This window comes from Callorhinus ursinus, unplaced genomic scaffold (assembly GCF_003265705.2).
Source record: "Callorhinus ursinus isolate GAN/ISIS: 27379988/994484 unplaced genomic scaffold, GSC_fseal_2.0 scaffold17, whole genome shotgun sequence".
In the NCBI taxonomy this organism is placed as follows: Eukaryota; Metazoa; Chordata; class Mammalia; order Carnivora; family Otariidae; genus Callorhinus; species Callorhinus ursinus.
Window position 1 is genome coordinate 1709602 of NW_027397079.1, and position 18354 is coordinate 1727955.

At 51.4% G+C, this 18354-nt stretch overlaps 1 protein-coding gene across 9 annotated transcripts in view; it reads left to right on the top strand.

Annotated features, from left to right (window-relative positions):
• The window catches only part of ARHGEF10 (Rho guanine nucleotide exchange factor 10), a 102909-nt gene that overhangs the window by 61221 nt on the left and 23334 nt on the right, over positions 1 to 18354 (top strand). For all 9 annotated transcript variants that reach the window (XM_025886307.2, XM_073902245.1, XM_073902250.1 and 6 more), the window contains 6 exons: positions 1369 to 1514; positions 4518 to 4693; positions 15093 to 15208; positions 15536 to 15663; positions 15811 to 15911; positions 17971 to 18092. In XM_025886307.2, the coding sequence (XP_025742092.1) occupies positions 1369 to 1514; positions 4518 to 4693; positions 15093 to 15208; positions 15536 to 15663; positions 15811 to 15911; positions 17971 to 18092 (789 nt within the window). The remainder of the gene's footprint in view (positions 1 to 1368; positions 1515 to 4517; positions 4694 to 15092; positions 15209 to 15535; positions 15664 to 15810; positions 15912 to 17970; positions 18093 to 18354) is intronic.

The following is an 18354-nucleotide window of genomic DNA, read 5'->3' on the forward strand; positions in this document are numbered from 1 at the left end:
CAGCCACCCCATCCCTCCCACCCCCCACCACTCCAGCAGCCCTCAGTTGTTACATACGTTCTTATCTGCACCTGTCTATGTATGGACTAAACTGTGTTTATCATGGAAACGTGAGAAAAATACGGCATGAAAGCAGTTCTTAGGCTGTAATTCTGCTTTACATTGACAAGTCCTTTTCTTGCAACAGCAAGCTGATTTTATGTAGACTTCACCATACTTACTTATGGCTCTGGTCCACAGGAAGAGGTTCATTGATAGGAGCGGTGTTAAATAATTTCATACCGTATTTTTCGTTGCTAAAATCACTTTCATTTCTGTCTGTAGGGTTAATTTCCTACCAGACAGTGACAGTCAGTGGCTTAGCTACAAGAACTGTAATACATTTTGAGGAACGGGTTTTTCCTGATTTTCTAAATGATTTATATAGGAATTTCTATGAGCTGAAAATTGCATTAAGTGATGGTTATGTTGTTTAGGATCCTGCTTGCCTGTGGTAACAGTGCTTGCAAACCTGTGGGGACAGAGTAAGGCCGATAAGGAAGTGGTGTGTGTTCCTCGCTAGCGATCCCGAACCTGTGCACACAGCCTCATCAACCCCGTGAGCACGTCAAGAATAGGTTGACAGTGAACTTGGCTACTGTAGATAAAGGATCAGAACACCATCTGGGTGTCCGGACCATCTGAACATGAATTCCCCATGTTCCTTTGGGCTGAATTGTCATGAGTCTGACTTCTATATGACTTATCTCGTCACACTAAGGAGTACAAAGCATCTCTGTAAAGGACCAAGGGTACTGTGTTTAGCTCAGTGAAATGAAATATGGCATATCACAAGAAGCTAAGATGTTTTCTTAATTATGCTATCCTTTGGGAAAACAAAAATCCCCGAGTAGCTCTTGCACTTAAATAAAACATTCCTGGTCGGCATAGACTTATAAATAACAATGGTTGGCCGGCTGTGGATGAGAGTCTGTAAGGAATGGAGCTTGTACTCAGGCAAGTCATTTAAAGAGAAGGAATATGACTGACAGGTGAAAACAAATGAGCCCTCCTTTGCTGAGTCAGTATCTCTCAGCTGGAGGAATTGTGTTTACAAGGGCTGGGTTAGACTCCTTTCACTGTTTAGGATAACTCCAAACACTGTCCGTGAAACTATGTAGTTAAAAAAAAAAAAAAGCCACTCTGAGAATTCTACATAGTATACACAAGAAGTACAATTGGAAGTGCATGAATTCTCTGTAAAGGGGAAAATCTGCAAAGCTTTGACACTTTATGCTCCTGTATTTTGCAAGACTTTCGCTCACCCTTTTTCTTCTTTTGATGAACTCGATTGCGGGAAGCATGTCAAGTGTGACTTTGAATGTTCAGCTTCTCAGCAGTGGGAATCGGTACCTCGTGCGATCTGACGATATGATAGAAACCGTTTACAACGACAGAGGAGAGATCATTAAAACCAAGGAGCGCCGCATCTTCATGCTGAGTGATGTGTTAATGTGTGCCACGGTCAGTGCACGGTGAGCATGCGCCTAGTTCGCGGGATCAGCTTTGTGCCTGGGAACGTGCCGCGTCCCAGTTGAGTGGACAGCTCCAATAATGCTCCCACTCGAGCTGCCTCTATATGTGCGCAGAACTTCGTCACCTCATCCTGTGATGAAGGGGAACCAGGACCTAGACAGGCATATTTTTATTTTATTTTTTAATTTTAATTTATTATTTTTAGAACGATTTTATTTGAGAGGGAGAACACGAGCAGGGGCAGCAGCAGAGGGGGTGGGAGAAGCAGGCTTCCCACCGAGCAGGGAGCCCCACGCGGGGCTCGATCCCAGGACCCTGGGATCATGACCTGAGCCGAAGGCAGACGCTTAACTGACTGAGCCACGCACGTGCCACTAGACTAGTGTATTTTTAAATGGGTCCAGTGTTAAGTCACAAGGTCACTGCTGGAGGAAATTCAGGACGAATGGTATATTTTTCTTTTAACGTAAGGCCAATGTTGGAACCAGAAACTGCATTGTGTTTCTTTTATTTCCCTCCTAAATCACTCTACAGTCTTGTTGTGATCATTGTTCAGACCCTTTCTCTTTAGCTGCCTCTCTGTGGAGACATTTTTGGTAAGTGTTTTTCTTCTATGATTATGTCGGTGGTGTTTATATTCACTGTGAACCAAGAAAATGAGTACGTACCACTTCCTCATTTCTTATCCTTAAAGTCATTTACCATCAGGACTGCTCCCTAACACCTAGAATGTTGTAGCTGGATGGATATTTGAGAAGTTAGGGTCTTCAGGTAGAGAGGGATGGTAAGGGAACCGAGGTAGACGTGAATGTTTTGAGCTGAACGCCCTGGGTGCTTTATCAAGTAGTGCATGCTGACGTGGTGTCCTGAGCAGCTCATCATGGCTTGAGAGGCTCCGTTGTTAAACTCTCCGGAGTTTAGGATGCAGTTGCCAACCACTGGCCGCTCGAACTCATCCATTCCAGGTGTTGACAGCACAGACACTGGCCCGTGAGACAGGCAGGGCTCCCTCTCCTGGCAGAGGCTGGGTGTTAGACCTTCACAAGCACACCACCGGATGGGAGCCAGCACGTGTGCCTGTGGTCCTTCTGTGGCGACTGCCCTGTGGTGCTGAGGAGCCCCAGGAGGGAGGCCGGGGGTGAGGGTGGGCATCCAGGGGCTCACGCCGCGCAGCCCGGGTTCCAGCCTTCTCAGAGCTCCGGGGAATCACCCCATCTCGCCGAGCCTCACGCCCACGCTCTGCAGAGTGGTGGTGGGGAAACCAGCCATCCCTGGGACTCCCGGGAGGCTCTGGCCAGGGACCACGGTCAGGCCCTTCCGCTCCGCACCCGGCACACTGCTGCCTGGTGACTATCCATTTTTATTATGGTTCCTCCTCGTCCTCACTTGCTTTGAGGCAGCTACAGAAGAAGTCTGCAAAATATGCCAACTTTTTTAAAAGATTCGATGAGAGAGGAGAAAGCATGAGTGGGGGGGGCAGAGGGAGAGAGAGAATCTCAAGGGTACTCTGGGCTCAGCGCAGAGCCTGATGTGGGGCTCGGTCTCACAACCCCAATATGACCTGAGCCAAAATCAGGAGTCAGACGCTTAAGCAACTGAGCTACCCCCAGGCGCCCCAAATGCTCCTCCGTCAGTTTGGGTCTTTTGAAATTTTATGTCGTTTTAAAAACCTCAAGCTGACAAATAAACTTCCGAGATGAACAAGAAGTGGATGAACACTTAAAAATGGATTTATCTGTGTTCACTACCAGGGCTGTTCCTTAAAATAACACCCGGGCTGTGGCAGGGATCCCAGGTTCAGACGACCTTCCAGAAAGTAAGGAAAGGGAAACAGCGCAGTTCCCACTGACGTGTTCTCAAGGGACACCCCCCAGGAGGCAGTGAAGGGACGACCCACTTTGGTCAGGCTGAAATGTTCAAATGGCCCCAAGGGTTATCAGAACAGCAAGGTCCCCCAAACCTCTATAGGAGTGAGGATTTTAGATTCCAACAGGATGAGTAGAAATTGGGGCCAGGTTCATGGGCTTCTGTGTTTTTGTATAGAGAGCACACGTAACTCACAGAACATGCAGTCTTTCTTACTCAGTGTCTGAGTTCTGCCTTCTCCTCCTTCCCCTTCCAACGCAGACTAGACATTGAAAAGCAAAGCCCTCTAGCATCAGAAGGAAGTCGGGGCACTTGGGTACCAGTTGGCTCCCAACATGCCAAGTATTTCAGTTTAAAGTATAGTGTCTGGCATTTTGGTTATTTCTGTCTACATTTTGATTGGAAAATATATGTATATCTTGAAGAAAGCGAACTGTGATACAATCACCAGAGTGAGGAACAGTGATTGTCTTAAGGGGGGGTTCCTGGCACATGGAGGGCCTCAGGCTGCTGGTAGCCTTGTAGCCTTGACTGAGTGCTGGCCAAGGAGGTGTCTGCTCTAGCATTTTCTGCCTATCTGGACAGTCATGCTTTGTGTGTGTCTCTTCATGTATGCCCCATTTTATGGTAAAAGGAGAAAAAAATCTACATAGGTCATAGGATTTTTTCGTTTAATTTTTACACAGTAAGTATCTTAATTGTGGAGCATAATGACAGGATTTAATTTTATTAAAATGGTTACAGTATCACTGAGAGTAAAGAAGGAACTTTGATAGGAAATGACCAGAGAATATCTCTGCACATAGGAGATTTTCCCTGTTAACAGTATTTGCCAGAACACATGAGTATCTTGGCTCCAGTATCCATCAGGGGGCCTCCAGCATGTTCCCTTTAAGCTTTTATGGGAACAAGAGAGTTTTCTGGGAGATAAGCGTTCTGTGTTCTCCCGTCTTCCACGATTAGGCAGTGAAGAGTTCCTACCATCCATTGGGAGGCCACTTTACAGAACCAAATGGTAGCTGTTTGTAAGAAAGGCAGAAGCAGGATGTGTTTCTCACTTGAATATCTAAGGGCTGAAAAGTATCCTGACTTACACCTGTAATGAATCATAACATCCTGGTGCCTCCTCCTTTCAGCACCTCGGACAGCAACACGATAATGTCAACCAGCCAAAGGTATTTATTAAAGTGGAGCGTTCCTCTTGGACACGTGGAAGTAATAGAGTATGGCAATAATGATGGTGCTGGAGAAAACAGGTGTCCCCCTGTGCACTCACCCGAGAGCCTGGCGGTGGTTGCCAACGCTAAGCCAAGTAAGTGACACTTTACTAATGTGCGTGTGCGTCTTGGGGCCGGCGTCAGTGCTGACTGAATAGGCCCTGTTTCCTCGGCCTCCGCAGCATCCAAGGACCCACGGAGATGGTCAGGCTGTTGAACGATACCATCTCTGGAGCCTGTATTTTATGTTGGCTGATAAATGTAGACAGATAAGCCCACTGGACCCTCATCTTTGAGCTTGTCCCCACTGGTGTGCATCCTTTGGGTTTACAGAGAACCCCACCATATAGGATGCATTCAGTCTCCCCAGGTCTGATTTCTCTTCTGCATTTCCCAGTTCAGAGCCCTCCCCCAGTGAGGGCTCTGTCTCCTGTCTCCTGAGCATGCATGGAAGTCCTCTAGCATGTGGACCTCGGTGGTAGGCTCTGCTCTGCTGTGCACCACCTCATGCAACCCCTCCTCTCTCTCCGCCCCCAGGCTCCCCAGGGAGGGGGTGCCAGGTCCTGATGAGCCAAGATGAGCCAAGGGTGTCCTGATACTTTGGCAGTGCTTCAACAGCTGGGTAATATTTATGGTCTTTGGACTGTAGATTTTGAACGTAGTATAGTATTCATGACTTTCTCCTTCCATTTCTCTTTTTTAATCCAAATAAAGCCTGGCTAGTTTTCACTTACTCACCAGCCTCTGCCCCAGTTGTGGAACACACCAAATAGAGTGAATGGGGACTTGCAGTAAACTTTTCATACATGGAATGAGCCTTTATATTAAATATTCATGATGTAAATACATTGGACAACCTTTCAGATTATTTTGCTTCCGACATGTTCAGAAGAAGGTACCTTTAAACCCTGTAACTTTTCTGGCTGCATATGCACGTTTGCTCGGACTCACAGGAACAGGGCCTGATGAGCTTTATGAGGTCTCCCATTGTTCTTATTTGTGTAACGTTAATAGTCGGTCACTTGGTTGGGTAATCGGCCTGGTAGACCACGTCCTCAGGCACGGTATTACAGGTCCTACAGTCCTGAATCACTAACTGCTAAGTCCTTCTTAAAGGAATTGCAGACAGTCTCAGCAAATAATCAAAATATACCAGACTGTGTCACAGATTTTCCACAGTGGGGATATACTGAGGAGTGATGTGGGGAGGGAAGGGGAGGGTTCTTCCAAACTGATGCATGTTGGTAAGATCTTACTCAAGTTCAGCTTGGGTATCTCATTTGTTAAAAGTTTGTGAAAGCCCATTTAAATTGCTTGTCAGTATTGGTTGCAAATCCAACATGTGTCTTGGTTTTATGAACGAAATCATGCCTTTGTGTGTTTATAATGGTAGCAATGTTAAAATGTATTTGTAATTAAGATTGCCTCCTTGTGCTCAAGTCATCAGGGACAGCTTCGATCTGTAGAAACAGATACTGCATATTAAGGAAGCACTACAGTTTCTTACTCATCTTTTTATTTATGACTCTGTTGCGCTAACTTAGAATAGGATTCGAATCGGTTAGCAATATTAAAAAGCATGTAGGAGGAAGACTCAATTTTTAAAATATAGTCAACCCTTAAAGAACATGGGGGTTAGGGGCACCAACCCCCTGTACGTTGAAAATCCTCATATGTAATTTGACTCTCCAAAACCTTTTCTATTAAAAACCTACCAATAACATCAACAGTTGGCTAGCACACACTTTGTGTGCTATATGAATCCTATACCGTGTTCCAACAATAAAGTAAGCGAGAGGACGCAAAACGTCATTAAGAAAATGGTAAGAGAAAACACATTTATGGTACTGCTCTGTATTTATCAAAGAAACTTGTGTAGAAGTGGACCCGCACACGTTAAAGCCAAGTTGTTCAAGGGTCGACTGTCCGTGGAAGAAAGGAGATAGGCGCTGTAGGCATTCCTGTGAGCTTCCATCCGTGACGGCAGGGACATAGTTGTCATTGTCAGGGAGAAGAAAATGTGGCACTTTGGAGAGTACCCGGTTTTCTTCATTCCTCAATTTAAGGAGAAGTTTGTTGATGTATCCAAAGTTCAAGAGACTTTGGAAAATACTTGGAAACATAGACGATTGTGTTCTGCAGACTTGCTGTGACCTTTTCATGTCCCTTTGAAAAAGCACACACATAACCTCGGTGCAAGCAGTTGTTTGGGGAGAATCTTTTTTGCACACTGTCCTAAAGAGAGAATTTAATTGACAGACCTGTCTGCCACCCATAGACATTTGTTCTCCGTTTTGTGGGTGGGCGTAATCCGTGTCACTTCATGTGCTACGGCCCTTGGGGGTGGCGTGCACCCTCTTTCAGAATGGTCTGTTAGTACAGTGCCTTTATTTTAAGAAACCAAGGTACTGGTAACTGATAAGCATGTGGGGGACTTCATCTACAATTTGTTAACCCCTCATTGTTTCCCTTCCGGCTCTGTGACGGGGCCTGCAGTGGGTGCCCAATGAGTGTTTGTTGAGCAAATGAAAAGGAAAATCGGAATCACCAACCACTGTTAAATTTTTAATTAAACTGTGTCTTTCTACCTACCTGTTTATTGAAGGCCTGTTCTAAACCGAGCGCCATGTCCTGGTAACCCCCAAATGAGTAAGGGGTAGACGGTGCCTTTGGAAGCCCAAGGAGACGGATGCAGGAACACGGGTGTGACGCACGGTGATACATTCCTTAACAGAAACCAGGGCGCAGAATATTTGGGGAGATCAAAAAAGGTCAATTTTCTCAGAGAGACACCGCTTACGCTCGGTTTTAGAGAAGGAGTGGGGTTTCAGCAGATAGAGGGTGTGGGAGGACGTGCGTCAGCTGGTTGATTGATCCCTTCAGCTGATCTGCGTCTGACACCTGCCTGGAGCACAATGAGGGGTTTGTGTGTCCGGGGAGTCAAGAGTTCTTGTGACTGGAACCTTCCCAGCCTGTGGCAGTCCCTCCAGAATCCGGACGACTGACCACTGTCTGTTCTCAGGGTCCAGTTCCGTCCACAGAAGTAGGAGCTGGAAGAGGCTTCCAGGCTGTCCTGTGATGGCATAAGGCCCTAGTAAAATGCTCGTGCTGGCTCTGCAGCAGGTGGGATCGCAGCATCTGGAAGGAAGGGCTCTCGGACTGGGCAGGGTGGTGCCGTGTGGACCCTAGAACCTGAGACGCTGCTTGGCAGATTGTCTTCCTCTTATGGCTTCAGTTACACGCGTGCTTGGATGCCGGGACAGCAGAGTGTAGGTTCAGAGCGGGACCACAGAGCTGCTGGCTACTCTGTAAACTGCCTGTTTCTTGGAATAATGAGCGGGATGAAGGTGACTGGTCATGTGCAGATAATGCTGGCTTCTCCAGGAGAGAGAATTAATGTGCTGTTCGTCCGTGGGGGGGGTCTTCCCTCATTAACAGATTGTGACCATGAAAGGGTTGGATTGGGAATTGTCCGGGAGTTGTCCGGATGCAGCTTTCCAGATGAGAAGGCCTCCAGGAAGCCGTGTTCTCGGCCCCGGAGTCCTGGGAGGGGCGCTTTGCAGAGCATCAGTCTGTTGTTGGGCCCATCCTTGTGTGCGCGTTTCCTGAACCTGTCACTCACTAATCTCAGCTCCGTGTCGGACGTGTTACTTGTTGAAGAGTTTTTATAGGGGGCTTCCCTGCTATATTCCCATATGATACAGTTCGCTCTGAGTGTACAGTGGGCATTACCTTGGCAGCGCCGAATGGACAGACACTGCTGAGAGCAGGGAGGCCAGTGGGCTTCGAGTCTGCAGGTCGGGGGGGGGTTCCCAGCACCCGGACCTCTGTGGGAGCAGGTATTTGTTTCGTTCCCGGCTTGGTGCTGCCCCTTAGCTGTGCAGACCCCCGTGTCTTGGTCTCCCTGTCCTTGGAGGGGAACTGAGTTTTAGCTGTAAGCTCCGAGACAATGGGTGTGGAGTCCATGGCCTTTTAAATGCCTTCCAGATTAAAAAAAAAAAAAAATTAACAAATTAAAATGTGCTAATTCTGTGTGTGTTGGAAGACTGAACTCAAGCCAGACTTCCTGGGGCGTTTTTGGGCTTCCGGTCAGGGAAACAGGGACCAGTCCGTTCGCTGGCATGTTCAACACTGGGGAAGGCCCGTCCTGCCCCATCCACACGCACCCAGCAGTGAGGGCCCGTCTGTTGTTGCAGTCAGACAAGGAGCTGCTCTGTGTGCCTCTGATCCATAATATTGATCTCATTCCCACCAGCCTGCAGCCAGCGAGTTGTGCTCTACTCATGCACATAAAACCGTGTCCCCTCCACGAGTCACAATCAGCTGTGCTGTCTCGGTGGTCTCCGAGTTTTTAGAGAAGGGCTTCAGATTCACCCACAGTGCTTTTGTTCCTTCTGAGTCTCTGGCATTTGTCATCCTTCAATTATTTTGAGACGCTAAGTAGGAATTCTTTGCTCCGCCCATAGCCATGTGACTTTTCTGGTGTGTGAGCGACTGAGCTCTGAGATCAGCATTGGAAAATTTGGTCTGTGGTTCAGCGCTGAAGACAGAGTGTGGGTGTCACTGCCTAGCAACCAGACTGCAGGAGCCCGTGTGGCCACCATCTTCAGCCCCGTGGGAGCCGCCCACAGAAGGCGCCATCCCCAGAGGAGCCCCCCGCAGGGTGTGCATCTGCTTTGCTGTGTCCCTCTCCTTGAGCTGTGACATTTTATTGGCATTGAACTTCGCTCTCTGTGTAGGGGCCTGCAGGCTGGTGCCCACGGATTTGTCCAGGGGTCCTCTGGGATTCCATGGGTTGGTTTCAGCTTCCAGAACTTCTGAATTACCTTGCCAAATTCTGCGCTTTTTTCTGGGGTGATTGTACAGTTTTCGCCGATTTTGTGAGTTGGGGCTGGGGTTGGGAAGAGAAAGTCCCCGCAGCGCGGTGGGTTTACCTGATGCACCGGGTAGAGTTGCCTATGCTCCTACCATCACTGTGTTCCCCGCTTGTCTGGTGGGTTTACCAGAAAATACATTTCCCCGTTGCCAGATATAAGCTGACTCATGCAGGATCCGTAGAGATCAATTCCATTCGATGGTAGACCCTGGAGCACTCCCAGTTTTCAGGGGACGGTACTGCTGGAGCTGGAAAGGGAGGGAGTCCCCACCCCACAGGAGCCTCTGCTGGAAGAGACCTGCCATCGCCTCTTTTCGGCACATCCCGAGAAGGCCTTCAGACACCTTGAGAACAGTGTGCAGGCTGAGTGTGTTTCCGAGGGGAGCGCCCGTGGTGTGCAGGGCAGCTACTGCAGTCCTGTAGGGATCAGGCCCGTTGCTTTCCCGTTAGTTAGTTCTTGAAGATGATGGTGAGAGTCAGCCTGGCTGTACTTCTCTGTGCTCGGGTACGGCATGCTGTTACCAGTGCAGGGCAGGCCTTGGCTTGTGCGGCTGTGGGACCAGCATCTGCTTCTCATGGAGCAACCGCAGACTGCACACTGTGCAGCCGAAAATCGCCGTGGGAATAGGGTGAGACCACCCCGGTGGCGTCCTGCCCTTTCTCGGGCAGCGTGCAGCTCCAGGGAGCAAAGTTGCCCCCTGCTTGCCCCCAGCAGCTCTGTACAGAGAAGGCCAGGCAGACCATCCGCTCTGGATCAGCGTCCCCTCCCATCCCCAGAGCATCTACAGAGCGTGTCCGCTCTCTGCTCAAGTCTTCTCAAAGTGCCAGACCTCCTTCTGCAGTCCGGCTGCAAAGTGGGGGCTCTGACAGTGGGTACCAGGGGTTGGAGACAAGGAGGGGATCACATCATTGTTATAGATGAGCTGGCAGAGACCTAGGCATCCTTGAATTCTGAGGAGTGTCCCAGAGGGAGAGGCTGGGGCAGGGGTGGGACGGGTCCTGGGCAGAAAGTGAACTGTAAAGAGACCACGGATGCCACACTGGGGGGATGTGGGTGTGGTTTATGGTTTTGTGGCCAGAAGTGGGTGTGCAGGGGTGCACGTCAGCAGTGGAGTGGAAGCCACACTCTGACCCCTCTACCTCGGAAGGCAGAGGCCCACGTGGTGCCTGCACTTTTAAAATACGAAGCCAGGCCTCGACTTCTGTGTCACCAGGAGCCCTCGCTCTGGGCTGTGGGGCCAGGTTTTCACTCTGTGAAGCAAAGGGCCAGCACATGGGGTTTGTTCAGTCCCGGTGTGGGGTCTCGAGGGCTGAGGGCTTGATCCACACGCCACCCCCCCGCCCCAGCGTCCCCGAGCTTGTCGTGGCCTGTGGGTGGGGACACACCCGCGGCCTGCCTCCCTTCTGAGCCAGCGAGCCGGGGTGGCCCTAAGGTCAGAGGACAGGAGGGCGCAGCTGCCTCCAGGGAGACCCTAGTGATTGGAAAGGCACAGCACGTTTTAGGGTCAGGGCTGCCCTGGGAGGGACCGGAGAGGAGGAAGGCGCGTCCCGATTGCCTTGGTGATGCCGGCATCCGTGGCATCCGCCTGAAGCTGTGCCGCCGAGCTCGCTCCCCTGCCGTGCGTGACCCTCAGCTCCCCGTGCCCCGATGGAGGGGAGGCCCCCCCCCCCCCCCCCCCCCCCCCGTCGCAGAGACCAGATGGCTGCCCACCTGCATCCGCTCTGCTCCTGGACAGCAGCTGAAGACTGTCGGCTAGACCCCCACGGTCTGCGTCCACAGGCTGCGTCTGGGTGCTGGGCTGGTAACACGTGGTCCGTAGCGCCCCCGCAGACAGTGACTGGGACCAAGGGCGTCCAGGCCAGCCCCCTGCAACGGAGCAAGGCTGGCTGTGTCACTGTGCCACAGCTGCCTTGGAGCCCTGTGTGGAATTTGTCCTGTTTCCTTTCATGGTGCGCTGAGTATTGATCTCCGTACAAGTTTTCAGTCAATGAGATGTGACTGTACCTGTGATGAGACCCAGATGGCTTCTCAGGGCAGTGAGGCTCCCGAGGCCCGTGCTAGAGGGCGGTGAAGATGCGTTCATGAGACCGCGGTCTGCACGCCAGGAGCACTGAGAATCAACCCTGCCTTCCTTCCATTCGTGCAGACAGCCGAAACATTTAGCACGTATGAGTATTTAGTGACCGGGCCAGAAACGCACGTGTATGCTTAGGTTTGGTTTTGAAATCCGAGTCAGTCCTAACAGTCGAGTATGAGGACCGAGGTGGCCCTCCTTCCGCCCGAGCCCTGCTCTCCTTCCTGCCCCATCTCCCGCCTCGCTGCACCTGCTTGGGCACTCTGGCCTGGGTGACACAGCAGCAGTGACCGTGGATTGACGGCGGGGCCCTGCCGTCCTGAGCGCCCAGGCAGGACGGCCCGTCTCTGGGAGGCGTGGGGTGGGGAGGCCCTGGTGAGAGACGACCTGTGAGTTCTTGGCGTCTGGGTGGCGCATCTACGACGGCCACGGAGGACTTCCAGTCCAGCGTGTCTGTCTCACACATGGTACCACCAGCGTGTGCACACGGTTCACGGAAATGCTCCACCAGCTTCAGCTTGTCCACGTGCTAACCGTTTGCCCACTGCTCCCCAAAGCTGAGATCACTTGATGACTGACACAGCTCACGCCCTTAACGGGGAGCCTCTGTGGGTGAAGGCTGCCTACCTGCCGCAGCCGGCTGGCTTCTGGGGGTGCATGGGGCTCCTCTCGCAGGGTTGCTTCCCAGAGGCTCTGAGGCAGCGGCCACCTGTAGAGTAGTTGCTCGTGTGGGGAGACTTGGGGAGCTCCCAAAGCTGTCCTGGTTTAAATACTGCAGCTGCCAGGCACACCATCCCCCTCCAGCTTCCGGGTGGTACCAAGGTGGGTGGGAAGGCACACCTGTCCCTGGGTGCACACGAGGAACGCAAAATGGGAGAGGCTTCGGGGTTCTCCCAGAGGGAGTCCTGAGTCCCCGGTGGTGAGATTCGATGGGGAGGATACAGCCTGGCCCCTGAGACACCTCTGACCTAGCGTTTAGTGGTCTCTGTCTCCCGAGACACGTGCTTTATCGCGTGACACACGGGAGCTCCATGGGAGATACATGTTTGCAGGGCAGGCACCGATGTCAGAATCTCAGCGTGCTCAGGCTGGAGCCCACCTCCCTGCTCACTCGCAAACACTTAGAGCAGCGTCTCTCCGCAGGGTATGGCCCGGCCCTGCTCTCCTCGTGCTCACGTGCTCTGCTTACCGGGCTCAGGACTGCATGTGTGAGGTGCTGAGTCAGGTTAGACGCTGGCCTCCCAGGCTCAAGGCAACTCAGTCAGACCTCTGTGCGCACAGAAATATCCTGTATATGTGTTTAAAAAACAGAAGTGGGATATCGTGTGCACTCTTACGCCACGTTCTTTTTTTTAAGATTTTATTTATTTGACAGAGGGAGACAGCGAGAGAGGGAACACAGTAGGGGGAGTGGGAGAGGGAGAAGCAGGCTTCCCGCGGAGCAGGGAGCCTGATGCGGGGCTCAATCCCAGGACCCTGGGATCATGACCTGAGCCGAAGGCAGACGCTTAACGACTGAGCCACCCAGGTGCACCCTTACGTGACATTTTTGAGAAGACAAAACGGAAATGTTGGAGAAGAGACCAGTGGTTGCTGGATGGGACTCGGTGTGGCAGGGTGGACAGGCCCGCGTCTTTGGGGGTGAAGGTGCTGTTCTATGGCCCATACCTGCCCCTGTTAAAATTCAAAGACCATGCACCCAAGGTAAAAGTGTCGGTTTTACTGTATGACAATTTAAAAAAATAACTAAAAACTAGATGTGGGCAAATTGATGGAGTTCATGTAGCAGGAGTAACTTTATCACAAGGGTGAGTTCATGGAGTCTGTCATCAGAAGTTTATAAATGAAAGAAATGTGTGTGGTGTTCACTACAGATGTTTTAAATTATGTGTACATACTGTTAAGGAAAAACAAATTTGATAAATGGTAATCAGTTGAACACAATTGAACAGCTTGTTCCTTTTTTTTAAATGAAACTTCATGAAGATACTTGATATGCAGTTGATCATACAATTTGTCTAGATGAGTCCTAAAAATCGGGCCTGGTGGAAGCATAAAGATCCAAGTAAAAATGTCTTTAATGGCGTTTCTGCAAAATTACTCATTGTTATCTTACTCTGCGGTGAAGCAGTGAGTGTGGTTAGATGGATATACATCTGAAATATTTGTGTTGGAAATATATCTTCGTTTTTAACACAGACGTACCAGGGAAGGATAGAATAAGCCGCGTACTTGGCTGGGCCCCGTGCACGATGAAAACACAGGGCACCTTGCTCACCACTGTTAAGAATTCTGAGACCACGACCGCAGAGCCTGACAGGAGCCAGGAGGCTTGGTTTCTCCTGGGCCAACCCTGAAAACTGTCCCAGCAGTCACATGTACTAACTTTTTATCTTCCCTTAACAGTATGTTTGTCCCTTAAAGTAGTTTTAGCTAATAGCACGCATATTTGCTTTTCACTTGCCAACTGCCGATAACTGACCCGGCACAGCCTAGTGCTAAGTTCTAAGGGTGACGTCTACTTTACTCACACCCGGGTTGATGCCCGAGAAGCCGCCTTGTGGAAACAGACTCCAGGAGGCTCACCTTGTTTGAGGTGGATGAATCTGCTCTGCTCCCTGGGTTTGCTGGGCGCTGGGGCGGCGGGGCGGGGGGGGGGGGGCTGAGGCCGTCTGTTTCCATGGACACAGAGGAAGAGGGGGGCTGTGACCGCATGTCCTTTACAGGGGGGCCTCTGAGTCGGATTCTGCCTTGGGATCCCACCTGCATGTCAGCGTGGGGCCTCAGTGTCCTCACCAGGAGAATGGGGGACGGGGTGTAGTTCTGTTGGGGGGAGGGGAATGAGTAACTATTCCCCCACGCACAGAGGTGGCCCCGAGTCAGGGACGGGGCTCTTCCCTGGCCCATCACTGTCCTTTTTGGTGTCCTGTTGTCCTTTAGAGAAAGGGCACTGGGGAGCTGTTGGATGACCCTGGTCATTGGAAATCTGGTTTAGGTTAAATGCCATTCCTAGATAGCTCTTACTAACCGCAGTGACATCAACAATGTGTTAAAAACACAAGTGAGAGAGGTTCTGTGACCTAATGCACCAGCTGTGGCCCAGGAGTTCAGGTCTTGGAAGACAGGCACTCACGAGTCAAGGAGACCAGCAGCCAAGCGCATGTGGGGCCGTGGGTTGGGTCTGGGAGCAGAGGATGAGCTCGGGGCGGAAGCTGGGACACTCGAGTGGGGGTTGCGGGTTAGTGAACAGTGTCGTGTCCACGTGACTTCGTGGGTTTGACGACGGCGCCGTGGTTCTCTGAGATTTTAACGTCACGGGACGCGGTGTGAAGGGCATACACGGGGGGAGCTCCGAATCTTTTCTGTAAGTCTGAAGTCATTCCATAATGAGAAGTTAGAAAAGGAAGAACCATTCAATGCTTGAAGAGATCCATTTTTTAGAAATTCTCAGTCACCTGGCACTTTAACGCTGGTGCTGTGGCCCCTCTTGGGTCGGCACAAACGCGGCTCTCAGTTGGTGCTGTTTTGCTGCTTCTCCTGCAGACCAGGTCTGCGTGGGGCCAGGGCAGCTGTATCAAGACTTACAGAACCTGCTGCATGACCTAAACATCGTCGGTCAGATCTCTCAGCTCATCGGGAACCTCAGAGGAAACTACCAGGTAACCGGCGGGGCCCTGGGACACAGAATTCTGTTTCCACATCCTAGACCGCCGTCAGTGTGTGGCCATGCCTCTGGGTTCTACCGGAAGTGAGAATCAGGGCGATTTTGAGAACCAGTCTGATGGTGTGTTTTCTCCTGTTTCGGGCAGGGGTTTGTGGCTGAAGCTGTTCTGGGGTCACTTCATTTGCGTGCGGCCCGAGCTCCAGGGGTGTCTGTTGGGAATGCACTGTGAGAGCTAGTCTCCTCGAGGGTTCGTGCACCATACTCTCTGGGGGTGGCCCTGCCTCATCAGCACCTTCACCGCGCGTGCGTGTTCCCTTCGCAGAACTTAAACCAGTCCGTGGCCCACGATTGGACGTCGGGTTTACAGAGGCTCATTTTGAAGAAGGAAGAGGAAATCCGTGCGGCGGATTGCTGCCGAATCCAGCTGCAGCTCCCGGGGAAGCAGGACAAGTCAGTGGTGACTTTGCAAGGCAGCCTTCCTGGGCAGGACTGAGGATGGCTCTCATGGCGCGGTCGTGGCCACCGGGCAGGACGGGCAGAGTTCGCCCTGTGATCCCACGGTGTGTAAACCGAATGCCTCTCCGTTCCTCCTGGCAGGTCGGGGCGGCCCACGTTCTTCACTGCTGTGTTCAGTACCTTCACCCCTGCCATCAAAGAGTCTTGGATCAACAACCTGCAGATGGCCAAGCTCGCCCTGGGTAAGAGTGGTGTGACCTCAGCTCTGTGAGGCCTGTGCAGACAAGTGCGTGCCCCCGTCCTCTGCTTTTCTCCGTGACGGTGAAGTCCGTGCCCGGGAGAGAGCATCACAAGAAAGACCTTGACAGTAGATTTCTCTGTTCGCCTGAAAGGATGTTTCTAGTTTTGTTTTTTTAGAGGTTTATTTATTTGAGAGACAGAGTGAGCGAGCAGTGGGAGAGGGAGACAGACAGACTCCCTCTGTGTGGGGAGCCCGATGTGGGGCTCGATCCCAGGACCCCTAGATCATGACCTGAGCCGAAATCAAGAGTCAGATGCCCAACCGACTGAGCCACCCAGGTGCCCTGAAAGAGTGTTTTTAAACAGGAAAAATGAACCCCAGCACGAGTGATTTTTTTTTTTTAAGATCTTATTTATTTAGAGAGCTGGGGAGGGGCAGAGGGAGAGAGGGAGGGAGACGCAGACTCCACGCCGAGCAGGGAGCCTGACGCGGGGCTCCATCTCACGACCTCAGCCGAAATTGAGTGGGACGCTTAACCCACTGAGCCAACCAGGTGCCCCCCACCCCCCAGCAGGAATGATTTTGAAGATACCTATATAAGTTCAGAGATTGTAGAAAAAATAAGCCCTCACTTTTATTATACACACACACATTGACATCAGCTGAGACTGTGCACATGAGCAGAACAGCCCTGTGGGTCTGTGGCTGGCTGTGTGGCCCGTGCGCCAGGACGCCCCTCCCTGCAGTGGGGACACCCTGCTTCTCTCCCTCACCTGGGGAAGTGTACAGGGTGGCCCTGAGGTGTCACCGGAGATCCTGCGTGGAAAGGAAGTCATGTGCTTCGATCAGAGACGAGGGGACTTGATTTTTTCTTGCTCCTCTGCTTGCAGCCTTGCGGTCTGTTGAGCCGTGAATCAGACCGATATGTGTGCACGTATGTTGTTTACACACGGATCTGTTACTCAGAACACACTGTGATACCGCATGCACGTGTGCTGTTCTCTCTGAGACGCCGGCAGTCTGCTAAGTGAAAATAAAATACAGAGGAGAAGCCTGCAGGGAGCCGCGGTTAGTGGGGATGGAGAGCCTTCCCGCCACCGCCCAGGCTCCTGCGGGCTCTCCTCTCTCTCCCCCCCAATGATTCCATGGTTTGTCATGGCAGACTCTTACCTGCATCGGCAAGCCAGAAGCGGCCCCTCTCTGACAAGAGAGGCTAAACCTGAAAATAGGCTTCCTTTCATCCGTTCACAGCCAAGATTGACAACTTGCTCTATAGCAAAACGTCTCTTCACTTCGTCGCGCTTTTTAAAAAATTAATTAATTAGGGGCACCTGAGTGGCTCAGTCGTTAAGCGTCTGCCTTCGGCTCAGGTCGTGATCCCAGGGTCCTGGGATCGAGCCCCACATCGGGCTCCCTGCTCCGCGGGAAGCCTGCTTCTCCCTCTCCCACTCCCCCTGCTTGTGTTCCCTCTCTCGCTGTGTCTCTCTCTGTCAAGTAAATAAAATCTTAAAACAAAAAAAATAGCGCACGCATGCAAGAGAGAGCATAAGCAGGGGGGAGGGGCAGAGAGAGAAGCAGACCCTCTGCAGGGCAGGGAGCCCGATGCCGGACTCGATCCAGAACCTCGGGATCACGAACTGAGCCGAAGGCGGACGCTTCACTGACTCAGCCACCCAGGCGCCCCTGCCTCACGCTTTTTTATCGCATAGTATTCTACCATGTTAACTCTCACTGTGTCTGTGTGGTTTTTATATATAAATATCTCATTTTTTTTGGAAAAAAAAAAAAAAAAGAATCCTAGGTGCTTTACGAGGACTTTCTCAGCCCTTCACATCCGTGCAATCGGGGAGCAAACAGGAAAACAGGACACGCTTTTCAGAATAGAGCAGTGAATGCACAGTCCTTCCTTTAAAAAAAGATCGTGCTGTGTTCCAGAAACAGTATTCAGCTCTGCAGGCCGGTGTAGAATATGACGTCTGAGTCTGGGGCCCTCAGGGCCATGTCAAAGCTGCTGGTGGCGCAGTGCTGCCCTTCCCCATTTCTCATTCACATACCCGCAGAGGAGGAGAACCACATGGGCTGGTTCTGTGTGGAAGATGATGGGAATCAGATCAAGAAGGAAAGACACCCTCTCCTCGTGGGACACATGCCGGTGACGGTGGCCAAGCAGCAGGAGTTCAAGGTGATGGGCAGGAAGGGCCTGGAAATGGGGTCCACTGTTCACAGAGGCAGTCCTTGCTTGTCCGGTTTGGGGCAAAGTCCCATGTTGTTTCCCCAGATCAACCAGTTACCATTTCTCTGTGGGTATTTGTTTAGGAATTAAGATTACTAGACTATGAAGCTGAAAGCCTGCTTTTCTGCCCAGCAGCTGTCTGGGTGCTGGGGGTCCCTGCCACACCTGGTGCATTCTGCCCAGTGGCCGTCCAGGGGCTGAGGGTCCTCAC